General features: G+C 36.4%; 1 protein-coding gene across 1 annotated transcript in view; it reads left to right on the forward strand.

The window, feature by feature from the left end:
* The window catches only part of LOC115513066 (transmembrane protease serine 11C-like), a 53,802-nt gene extending 52,027 nt beyond the window's left edge, over positions 1 to 1,775 (forward strand). Inside the window, exon 10 of the mRNA XM_030314502.1 lies at positions 1,614 to 1,775. Within this exon, the coding sequence (XP_030170362.1) occupies positions 1,614 to 1,775 (162 nt within the window). The remainder of the gene's footprint in view (positions 1 to 1,613) is intronic.
* The last annotated feature ends 10,971 nt before the right edge of the window (positions 1,776 to 12,746 follow it).

The raw sequence follows: 12,746 nt of genomic DNA on the forward strand, positions 1-12,746 counted from the left end.
TAGAGCGTCCGACTTCGGCTCAGGTCACGATCTCGCGGTCAACGAGTTCGAGCCCCGCATCGGGCTCTGGGCTGATGGCTCGGAGCCTGGAGCCTGCTTCTGATTCTGTGTCTCCCTCTCTCTCTGCCCCTCCCCCGTTCATGCTCTGACTCTCTGTGTCTCAAAAATAAATAAACGTTAAAAAAAAAAAATTAGGGGCGCCTGGGTGGCGCAGTCGGTTAAGCGTCCGACTTCAGCCAGGTCACGATCTCGCGGTCCGTGAGTTCGAGCCCCGCGTTGGGCTCTGGGCTGATGGCTCAGAGCCTGGAGCCTGTTTCCGATTCTGTGTCTCCCTCTCTCTCTGCCCCTCCCCCATTCATGCTCTGTCTCTCTCTGTCCCAAAAATAAATAAAAAAGTTGGAAAAAAAAAAATTAAACAGCAACTATTTATTTAAAAAATAAATAAAATTTAAAAAAATAAATAAAATGGTTAAAATAGTAAATTTATGTTATATATATTTTACATAATTTAAAAATGGATGTATATGTATATGTATATAATACATATAATGTATACATATATGTATATAATGTATATGTATATAATACATATGACATACAAAATAAATCAACTGTTTATGTTATTGGTAAGACTTCTGGTCAACAGTAGGCTCTTAGTAGTTAAGTTTTGGGGAGTCAAAGGTCATGCTCAGAGTTTTGACTGTGCACCTCTAAACCCCTGCATTGTTCAAGGGTCATTTGTATGCAGATGATCAGAATCAAGGTAACCAAGGGACTGGTTTCATCCAATAGCTGTAGAAATTATTCAGGATGATGGGAAGGTCTGGAGCAAAGGAAAAGCCAGATGCTGAAGTGTTCCATCATTCTGAAAGAATGGCCTAAACATCAGTAGATAAAAACCATAAGGAGTATAGAGAGTAGTTTAGCCAAATTATACAATTCTGAAAATTGGAGAGATGTTTACATAAGAATGAAAGAGTAATAATCCAATGCTTGTGGTGGGTAAATATAAACCTTACTTTTTTTCTCAACATCTGGCTGAAAATAGGGGAGTTTAGAAAGATAATAAGAGAATTCTTCAGCACACTGATGATTTCATAAGCAACAATACTTTCAATATCTCTTTTGGGTAATAAATGAGTTGAAAATTTTCATACATGTTTTCCATTACTGTAGTGTTGTATCCAAAGACATGTACTGACATCTTTCATTTAAACAAATGATTATAGGGGCGCCTGGGTGGCTCAGTCAGTTAAGCGTCCAACTTCAGCTCAGGTCATGATCTCACAGTCCGTGAGTTCGAGCCCCGCGTCGGGCTCTGTGCTGATGGCTCAGAGCCTGGAGCCTGCTTCCGATTCTGTGTCTCCCTTTCTCTAACCCTCCCCCCGTTCATGCTCTGTCTCTCTCTGTCTCAAAAATAAATAACAATTAAAAAAATTGTTTAAATAAATGATTATAAGCACAAAAATATTCTATACTAAAATCATTTTAATATTGAAATATCTAGGGTTTTATTTTCCTTTTTCTGTGTCTCCCTGTCTTTACTACAAAGAAAAATAAGCAGTATTTTTACCTTTAAACTATAGTAATTGTATGTATCCTCTTCTCCCTAGGGTGACTCTGGTGGACCTCTGGTTGGTGCAGATTATAAAGGCACTTGGTTCCTTGCTGGTATTGTAAGCTGGGGAGATGAATGTGCTCTTCCAAACAAGCCTGGTGTCTACACTCGAGTAACATACTACCGAGACTGGATCTTGTCCAAAACTGGTCTCTAGTGCAGAAGTTCTTTACAGATTAAAGCTTGAGGGACACCTGGGTGGTCAGTTACCTGAGCATCCTACTTCAGCTCAGATCATGATCTCGCAGTTCATGGATTCAAGCCCCACATTGGGCTTTCAGCTGTCAGTGCAGAGCCCGCTTCAGATCCTCTGTCCCCACCCCTCTCTCTCTCTCTGCATCTTGTCTGTCGTGCTCACTCTCTCAAAAAGAAATAAACATTAAAAAAAAAAGAAGCTTGAAAATGATCCCCTGTGAAATATTTGTAATTCCCAAGCTACACGTAATTTAGAATCACCTCTCTTTATGCACATTTAATATTGCAAACATAAAGATATATAATTTTAGAACTGTGAAAACTTTTTGTATACTAGACTTTGAAAAAGGGTTAGTGACAGTAATGAACCAGAACATATTATCTCCCCTATACCTCTCTCTAGACTGAAGGTAATTACATGAATAAATATGGATTACAGTTTACTAAGGAGGTCTTTTCTGCTGATTTGTAGATCTAGGTCCCTTAGGAAATCATAGAAGAGATGTTAGCAATAAAGTCCCTTCTTAGTATATAAATAATCCCCAGCTGAATCACATCGTTGCTACAAAAATTATATATTGATAGGTTGTAGCCTAATGAATTGCAGTAATATAAAAATTTCCAAAGAAAATCTGTCTACCTGTTTTCTTCCTAGTCTTTGTGCCAATGCTAATCTCTTCTCTATTTATGGCTTCCTCACCTGGACTGACACAAAACAGCATGATAATGCCATGGGGTGCATTGAATAGATCCCAATGCTTTTTGATCTGTCCCTATTTCTCTTTCATATGTAAGTGAGGCCAGAAGATGTTTCTCACATATACACACATAATAGCAAAATTATCCTCAGACACATGGGCTCTGTTTCACTAGGTAAGCTTGAACAGGTAACACTGTATTACATACCTCTAATCTCTTAAAATTCCTCAATATAAATTATCAGCCAGAATAAATAATATGGAAATTTTGCTTTCGCTTCACTTTCCTTTTGCCCATACAGAAACGTTCTAGCTGAGGGTACAGATGTCTATGAATGCACTGTTAGAGCTCATGCTAACTTGCCACATAAACAGGTCAGTTGGCTTTTATCATGAATATAATCTCATGGTGATGCTTTTCCAGACTGCAGTCCACCAGTATCTCTAAAGCAGTTTACCTTTCTCTTTTGTCATCACTGACACCCCTATAGCTACCACTAACAGCTTTCATTATGATATAAATTTTGTTCACGGGCCCAAAAAATAATTGCATTAATAATAGTAGCTAACATTTATAGACCACTTACGTGCCAGGCACACTTTACATGTATTATTACACCGAACCCTCACAACAACCTTGTAAGGATGATTCCCTTGTAATCTTAATTTTACAGATAAGGAGACTAAAATAGAAGTGAACCTCAGAGAGTTTATAATTGGCTGAGCTGGGATTCAAAATCAGACAATTGGATTCCAGAGTCCACACTGTAAACAACTATGCCCTGTTATGTGATATGGTTATAACTAAGGATCTACCTAGTATAGTATTCTAAAATGTAATATTTGTCATAAATTTTATAGATTAATTCATACAGTAGCCTTATTATTTGATAAATTTAAAAAATATTGTGACATCTCTCTGGGCATGTGTGTGGCTTAGTCCCTTAAGCATCCGACTCTTGATATTGGCTCAGGTCATGATCTCACAGTTTGTGAGATCATACCCCAAGTTGGGCTCTGCACTGACAGTGTGGAGCCTGCTTGGGATTCCCTCTCCCTCTCTCTCTGCCCCTCCCCTGATCACACATACACACACACACACACACACACACTCTCTCTCTCTCTCTCTCTCAGATCTCTCTCTTTCAAAATAAATAAACATTTAAGAAAATATTTTGACTATCTCAAGTTATACATTTACAAAAATTAGTATTTCTACTTTTCAATTTTTTAGAAATTAAGTATGTCCAAAAAGTATATGGATATTGGTCAGGATTCGTTGGTCACAAGTGAGAGAAACTCAATTAACACTACCTTAAGTGAAAAGAAGAAATTTTCAACTCATCTAAAAATCTAGAGATCTACATGTGGCAGAGCTGAAGCTAGATCCAAGGACTCAACAGTGTTTTGATCTCTAGTCACATCTTAACTTTTCTTTCGTCTGTCTTCATTCATAGCCAGATGCTGCCCACTGAGTTAGTAAAGACCTACTCACTGGCTCTAGGATTAGGTTTCCTTTAGTGCTAACGGTGCCACAAAAATAGAGCCCTCCTGCCCTCTGGCTTCAAGTGTTAAAAAAATCCTGAGGATGCCTATAATGAGCCTAGGTGGAGGTAAGAGGGGACTTGGTTGACAGCCCCTGTGAGCAGGGTGGGGGGACATCCAAGAAAGAAAAAAATTCCGGCAGACAAAAAACTAATGGTTATCTGTTACCCAGTAGAAAATGTGCTATTTTCTGAATCAATACAATGTTATTTCAAATTATATCATCTCATTCTATATTTTCTATATTTTCATGTGTTTATTGTCTTAACTACAGATTTTGTATAAAGCAATGTCATGCTACGTATATTCTAGTATCTTAGTTTTAAAAAGCAAGATGATTGAGGTGCCTGATTGGCTCAGTTGGTTGAGTGATGCACTCTTGATTTCAGCTCAGGTCATGATCTCAGGATCATGGGGTCGAGTCCCACATCAGGCTCTGCACTGAGTGTGGAGCCTGCTTAAGATTCTCTCTCTCCCTCTTTGTCTCTCTCTCTCTCTCTCTCTCGCTCTCTCTCTCTCTCCCTCTGCCCCTCTCCCCCATTCACATATGCACTCTCTCTCTAAAAAATAAAATAAAATAAGATAAAATAAAATAAAATAAAATGAAATAAAATAAAATAAAGTAGTGGTGAATGACTAGAAAATGGAAAAGAAGGGTAAAAATTGACTTTAAGATATAATGACTAGGTGAGTGGGAGAATGGGAATATACTGAATGGAAACTAGGGAGACTAGACTGAGGACCACAAATGATGACTGCAAAATTCTTTTTTAAAATAGTCTTCAACAAGAACTGAGCATATGTATCCCTAGCATATATTTGCTTCTAAGGTAAGATGAGAATTATTTAAATCAGTATATTCTTATTCTGATGGAATATTCTATAAATATTTGTGATATATTATTCCCATCATTTTATTAAGTAGGAGTTAGGCAATAGTTCAGTCTTATAAATACAGAGAAATTTACTAGGCTCTCTGTAGAAGTAGCATAGGAAGTAAAATAAGTTTTAAAAGCATTTCTTTACTGTTCTCCCAGAAAAAGAACACTATGTATTTAAATATTTGTCAAATTATACTAATTGTTTCTAAACTAACTTTAGTGGCACTCAAAGGTACTTCTGCCATGTTGTTATACCTCACTCTGATATAAAATGGAATTAAAGATTGGAAATGTATTTAATTCTGCTAAGAAAAATTCTAAACCTTAGCATACTAAACTGTATGGGGCACATAACAAAATTTAAAGCAAGCAATACTGATAACTTTTTATAAATGACTAATGAAAGGAGCATCAAGGAATTATAAAAGTAAATAAACCACTCTTAGAAACATCAGAAACTTTATAGAAACACTTTTAAAAGGGAAGGAATTTGAATCAAATAATAGTTAATATGTCATATAGGAATTAATAGGTTGTCAATTTTATGGGAACCCAGTCTTACTGAAATGGAATTTGAGTAAAAATGGATAATACCAGGGGTGCCTGGTTGGCTCCATTGGTTAAGCATCGGAGTCTTGATTTCAGCTCAGGTCATAATCTCGCTGCTCATGAGTTCAGCCCCACATTGGGCTCTGCCAACAACACAGTGCCTGCGTGGGATTCTCTCTGTCTCCCTCTCTTTCTGCCCCTCCCCTGCTCATTCTCTCTTTCTCTCTCAAAATAAATAACTAAACATTAAAAAAAACTTAATGGATAATACCAATAACCACATACACTTGTATTTTTTAATTTAATTTATTACACATTTGCATCATAAATTATTTTTAAAAAAATTTTTACGTTATTTTTTTTGAGAGACAGAGAGACAGAGCGCAAGCAGGAGAGGGGCAGAGAGAGAGGGAGACACAGAATCTGAAGCAGGCTCCAGGCTCTGAGCTGTCAGCACAGAGCCTGATATGGGGCTCGAACTCCCAACTGTGAGATAATGACCTTAGCCGATGTGGGACGCTTAACCAACTGAGCCACCCAGGTGCCCCTGCATCATAAATTCTTTACACGAGGGGCACCCACGTGGCTCAGTAGGTTAAGCTTCTGACTTTTGGTTTCATTGCAGGTGATGAACTGGAGGTTTGTGAGTTCAATCCCCACATCAGGCTCTGTACTGATAGCATGGAGCCTGCTTGGGATTCTCTCTCTCCTCCTCTCTCTACCCCTCCCCTGTTTGCTCTCTCTCTAAATATATAAAAAAATAAAATAAAATAAAATTTTTTTAATTCTCAAAATGATTATTGGAGATGTTGCTTTCAAACATCCAATTCTGAAAAAGATGGGATTAAGACGTGTTGTATTTTAGAAGTGAATTACTTTATGAAATGGAAATGTTATGGGATCAACAGAAGATTATCAGCAAAGAATTTAAAAAAATTAAAACCATGCTATTTTCAAAATCCAGCAGCCCACATGAAGTTTATATAAATAAAAATATCTCAACATAATGTAATTATCTTTGGAAACACCAGATATGAGCTTTGGCTAGCCTTTCTTTGGTAACTACAAGTACAGTGCCTAGGACATAATGTTCGATAAATGTTCAATTAACTGAATTATTGAAATAAAAATGATCATTCTTATTTTATTAGTTATATTTAGTTACATATTACTAATAATAATTAAAACAAAAATAAAAGATTACTACTTTTAACATTTAGTGACTATATCAATTTTGAAAAATAAACATGATCATTATGTTTCTGCTTTTTCATTCATTTCATAATATTGATTATTTGTTATATTTTTTGTTAATCTTATCTCCAATATCTTCCATAGATTTTCAACCCTAATTTCCTACCACTTACCTCTGACACAGCTGGACTGAAATGAGAACTATAATAATGTCTTGTGGCATGATTCTCTAAATAAGATCCATCCTTAGAAAATGGAAGTAAATCTTCCATTTTAAATGCTACAGATCATTTAACATGGCTTAGAAAAAATTGAATAGCTTTTAGAATTTGTTCCTCATTTCCATAACAATTTTGTGGAAACACTTCCTCATAATTAATAATACACATTCCTTCCTCAAATCCTTCCAATTTAAAATTGAGTGAAAATTCTCGCCTTTTACTCCCATCATAATTGCCACAGACATTATCATTCTTGGTTAAATGAAGTAAGCCATGTTTTGAAAAACAGAGGGAAAAAATTATATTCCTTTTCTCTGATAGTGTGCTGCCTCTATCTTTTCTACCAAAATTTTCTCCCAAATACTTTTCATCTACATACTTCTCCTTTAAAAGACCTGCTTTCTTCTATTCTTTCAGTCTTCGTAGTAAAGAGGTGTTAAAAATCTATTTCTTTTCCTCTGGGTCACCTCCAAACTACCATTTCTCTGTCACCTCAGAATTTGGACTTGCAATTCAGAGAGAGCTTAGCAGTTAGGTACAGGAAGATGATGGAGAAGATAATACAAAGAAAAACAAAGATATCTTGCTTGAGGACCAACTGAGGTAATGAAACAGATTTGCTCATCCTTGGAACTTCCTGGGTTTCCTGTTGGCTTTCTACGCCTTGTGTATTATGAAAGAGGCCTCTGTTATTTAAGAGAGTCTCTTTTTCTTGCAACCAAAAGGACCTAATTAACATGGCATCAAACTCCATTGACCCTCCACTCCACCTATCCGCTTTCATGGCCACACCCTGTACTTTCTAGTTAATCAGAACAACTTCACATCTGGAATCTTAAATTCAAATTTCTACCTATGTCCTCCTAGTTTAAGACTCCCTTATCCATTATCATTTATTTTCTTTCCATCGAGATCCTCTTTTCTTGAGCCCCCTCTTTTATTTGAGTCTACCCTAACTCCACCCCATTCATAGATCCACTTCCTTCCCTATCAAGCCTAACTCTTCAGTGACTTACTACATAATCAGCTCCCCTAAGGGATCTGCTCCCTTTCTGCTATATCTGCCCTAGTCCCTTGACCTGTTCTCCCTTCTACTGGTTCCATCTCTAAATCTCTAAACATCCTCACTGGTTCCATCTCTAAATCTCTAAACATCCTCAAGTCTTACATACCTGTTTTTTTTTTTTTAATCCTTTTTTCTTTATGTCTACTTCCTCAAATTTCACGTGCTCTTCTAATGACCATTCTTACCAAAGCACCAAAGCTACTGTAGGCAAGTCATCAATGACTTCCTAATTACCTCAACCCACTAATTCTCTTTGGGTCTTGTCCTATCACTGAGATACTTAATGTATGGATCACTCCCTCTCTCCTGGAGTTCTCTCCTCCTATTACTTTTATTACATCACTCTCTTCTGGTCTCCTCATTATTTTACAATGTTCCCAACCCCTGTGTGCTCTTTAAATGATTGTGTTCACAGAGTTCTCGCCTGGCACTTCTCATTGTTCACATTCTCTCTAGGTAATCTCATCCATTCCCATGGCTTCATCCACAAACACCATAAATATATATTCTGCTAATTTATATCTCCAGTTAGGATGTATCTCTTGAGCTTCCCACCTGTATAGCCAAGTACCTACTAAAAATTTCCTTTGGGCTAATGTATAGGCATCTCAAATTCCATACATCTAAAATTTCTCTCTGTCCACTATTCCTAGTCTAATAGACAGCCCATTCAACTCATTTTTCTAAGTTGGTAATTAAAGAACAATTCTTTATTCCATCCACTTTCTCAAAAATAAGAACTAACCAACCAAGTTCTAATAACTATACTTTCTGTATATATAAAACTTGAAATGGGGCGCCTGGGTGGCTCAGTCGGTTAAGCGGCCGACTTCAGCTCAGGTCATGATCTCGCGGTCCGTGAGTTTGAGCCCCGCGTCGGGCTCTGTGCTGACAGCTCAGAGCCTGGAGCCTGTTTCAGATTCTGTCTCCCTCTCTCTGACCGTCCCCCGTTCATGCTCTGTCTCTCTCTGTCTCAAAAACAAAATAAACGTTAAAAAAATAAAAAAATAAAAAATAAATAAATAAAAAAAATTGAAATTTATCTCTCTCCATGTTATGCTACCACCTGCTTTCCATGTTGTGTTGGTAGCAAAGACTTTCTAAATAGATGAACTGCCTCAAATTTTGATCTGCCAATAATTCCCAAATGCTTTCAAAGCACTATCTGTATGTTACACGATGACCTTTCTAAAGTATGAATCTGGCCATATCTACATCATACCACTCCATCGTTCAAGGCACTATTTATAGGGAAAGCCCAAAGTCCTTAGCATGCACAGTACTGCTGTCTTGTCTGCGATTTCACTTTCCATGGTTCCAGTTACCTCAGATTGAGTGCAGTCTAGACACAGATAACATATTGTCAGAAGGTCAATAGTAGCCTAACCCTACACCACAACGCCTAAATCATTCACTCATTTCATCTCATAACATAAGCATTTTATCATCTCACATCATCACTAGAAGACAAAGGCTGAGTACAGAACAATAAGGTATTTGAAGAGAGACCACCTTCACTTAACTTTTTTTACAGCATATTATTATAGTTGCCTTATTTTATTAGTTTTTGTTAATTTCTTACTGTGCCTAATTTATAAACTAAACTGTATCATAAGTATGTGTGTATAGGTACAACAGAGTAATATAAAGGGTTTGGTACTATCCACAGTTTCAGGTGGTCCTTGGGGGTCTTAGAATGTATCCCCTGTAGATAAGGGAAACTACTGTAATATAGGTTTCCTGATCTGATGGCTGCCTCATCTTTGGTCACACTCACATACCCCTTTTCAGGCACAGAGAAGCTTCTAACGTTCTATTTGAGCATGACTGCTCTAGCTGCCAAGAATGTCCTCCCCATCCCACGATCGCTCTTTTGCCTGTCTCCTAAATTCCCTTTCCCTTCCTTTCTTCTATCCTTTGTTGTTTTTCTTTGTTCTCTTTCTTACTTTGATGAACAGATACATTGTGGAAGAAGTTGCAGCCAAGATGAATGTGGGAAAGGGAAAGAAACAGGAAAGGAAAGGGAGAAATTAATAATAAAGCATTCATGCTCCAGTTTTTTTCTTTCCCTAAAATGAGACACAAAGGGCAAAATATGCTTCAGTATAATCAGATTTTACCATTAACATTTTTCCTTTCTTCTTTTTGTTTCTGGCCCACATATAATAGCTTTTCTGGTTTGTAAAAATGATTACCTTGTTTTGTTTGGTTTCAGGCATATAGCCTTGCTCAGATTAACTGACATGATGTATATGCAAAGCCTTTTGAGTTCTTCAGGAAAATAAAATCTTATAATGAACCTAGTATAGCTTATATAGTAGGTACAAACTTTATGGTCATAAATCTCAGATGTAAAAAAAATGCCTTTCTTTAATATTCTATATAAACATAATTTCACCATTTCCCTTAAACTCCTTAACAGCTCAAGACTCAAGTAGTACTTCAATCTATTGTGAAGTTATAGGTTAAAATACTATTCTTTTTAATGTTATGAACATTTTATGTTTATAATACAGTTTAATTTATTTGGAAGTTCTAGTGGAAATTATTGTTTTCCTTTAAACTTTTTGGTTTTATTTATTGATTTTTATTTATAGAAAATCATGAATCATCATTCGTGAGTTCAAGCCCCATGTTGAGCTCTGCACTGACAATGCAGAGCCTGCTTGGAATTCTCTCTCCCTCTCTGCACCTGCTCCACTTGTGCTCTCTCTCTCTCTCTCTGTCAAAATAAATAAACTTTAAAAAAAAAGCATTAAAAATATAGTAAACAGCATTGTTGTGACAGTGAAAGCCAAAAAAACTTATGGTAACTGACTTGCACAATTTGAAAGGCTATTTGGTGTGAAAAATGTTAAATTTGCAGTTGTGACAGTTTCTACATATCAGGAATATTGAAAACAATTTCCTAAATATCATCTAAGTGTTATACAGGAAAAGCGTTGTGCGAAAGAGCAAGTTTTCAATGCTGACACTGGCTTGTTTTACAAGGATGTTGGCAAAGGAACCTATTTAATGCAAATGGTGATTTAGCTCACAGGAACCTAATCCTACACTTTTGTTAGGAGCAAGTGTTCAGTATTTGCCAATTCAGTGCTGGTGGAAACTTTATAGAGCTACCACAAATAATAAGAGTCAAGTCTATATTTATGCTCTTTTTTGTGTTTTAAAACACATGGGATATGTTTTTCCAAAAGGTGTACTTCTCATAATTTATGACTCATCTATTCCTCCCACTAATTATTTAGAAAGGGTCCATTTCAGAACCAAAATACTCCACTGGAAAATATTTCCAGTCCCTTCAGAAATTCACTTAGGAAGCCAGATTCCATGCCCTGCACTATACTATTTCATTCAAGGCTAGAAGCAGTGAGAGAAAGCGAGTAATTCTGCCATGTGGTGACAGCCAAGAGGGAGCTGAGATACACAACTGTTCTAAGTCCCTCCAGATCCTGGAGGCAGTCAGTGCAGAGGGAATCTGAAGAAGCACCTAAGACATATCCAACACTCTTACTTATTCTTCTGTAGCAGCAAATAAGCTCCTTCAGGGCCCAGATGATGCCACGTGCATGTTTTATCACCTGCAAAGGCTAAGAGCATATATAGCAGGTATTTAGTAACTACTTATTAAATAAATGAATATAAGACACAAAAAACAAATCTATGAACCAACAAGAATGGACCATCTAAGTCAAAAGACTCACCTATATGCTTAACATTCCTGCTTTAGCTGCCACAAAAGCAAACTAGTTGACATAGTTGAATCAACCTAGTGATTTAATAAATTCCAGTGTAAGTCATATCAGTATTGGTAAATAACATAATCAAGCACTCATCATGAAAGGTAAAGCAGCAACACAGAGAGTGTTTCGAAGTGGCCCCAATTGGAAATGATCAGATAACATATATATAAAGGAATTTAAGCAACTATTCATATTATATATAAACACATAAATGTGGTTACAGCATTTATACAGTATTCTCTCCAATATCTATCCATGCTGTGAATAACATGCAATAATGGAAAGTACAGTATTTAAACAATTATAAAAGCAAGGCAATAATTTTAAAAATTAATGATTTTTACCCAGTCTAAGCATGGATAGTCTGACCATTGGGATTAATTGATAAATTTGAATGCAGACTAATTTCTATTAGATCAAATTAATTCTGTTAAGGTATTAATTTGACATTTTGTGCAGTATGGCTTTAAATGAACATATTTGTCTAGTGTTTCATGTACAGCAGTGTGTGATTGAAAAAGAAAACCAATGCTTTTGAGAAAAGAATTAATTTATTAAAACAACAGATTTGAACTGGAGTGAGTTCTTTTTTAGTATTTTTCATTTTCATCTTGTATCTCTTGGACAGAATAATAACACTTAATAGTTTTTAGAAAATCTCCTTATTAAAGTCATGTGGATTATGGCATGAATGGATTTTAAATTCAGAATTAAGCTTCAGGTGTCCTTCTCTACTTAGGAAAAATGTTGTGAAAACCAGGCCATCTGCTGAGGTACTACGGTTACATTTGGCCCTCACAATGTGTTTGACATGTTCTGTTTTAGCACTGTGTTGGATTATTAGCCCACAAAACAAGTTCACCTTGATCTTTTACATTAAATATAAACTAGCTCAGGGACGAAATTTGACATAAATCTACACCTGTGACGTTTCCATCTAAAGAAGGCAGAAATAAAACAGGGCTTTGGGCTAGGTTACAATAAAACATCAGAAGTGCCAGAAACACAAGTCTTGAAGCTCTATCAGTCAGGAGGT

The sequence above is a fragment of the Lynx canadensis genome, chromosome B1 (assembly GCF_007474595.2).
Source record: "Lynx canadensis isolate LIC74 chromosome B1, mLynCan4.pri.v2, whole genome shotgun sequence".
NCBI lineage: Eukaryota > Metazoa > Chordata > Mammalia > Carnivora > Felidae > Lynx > Lynx canadensis.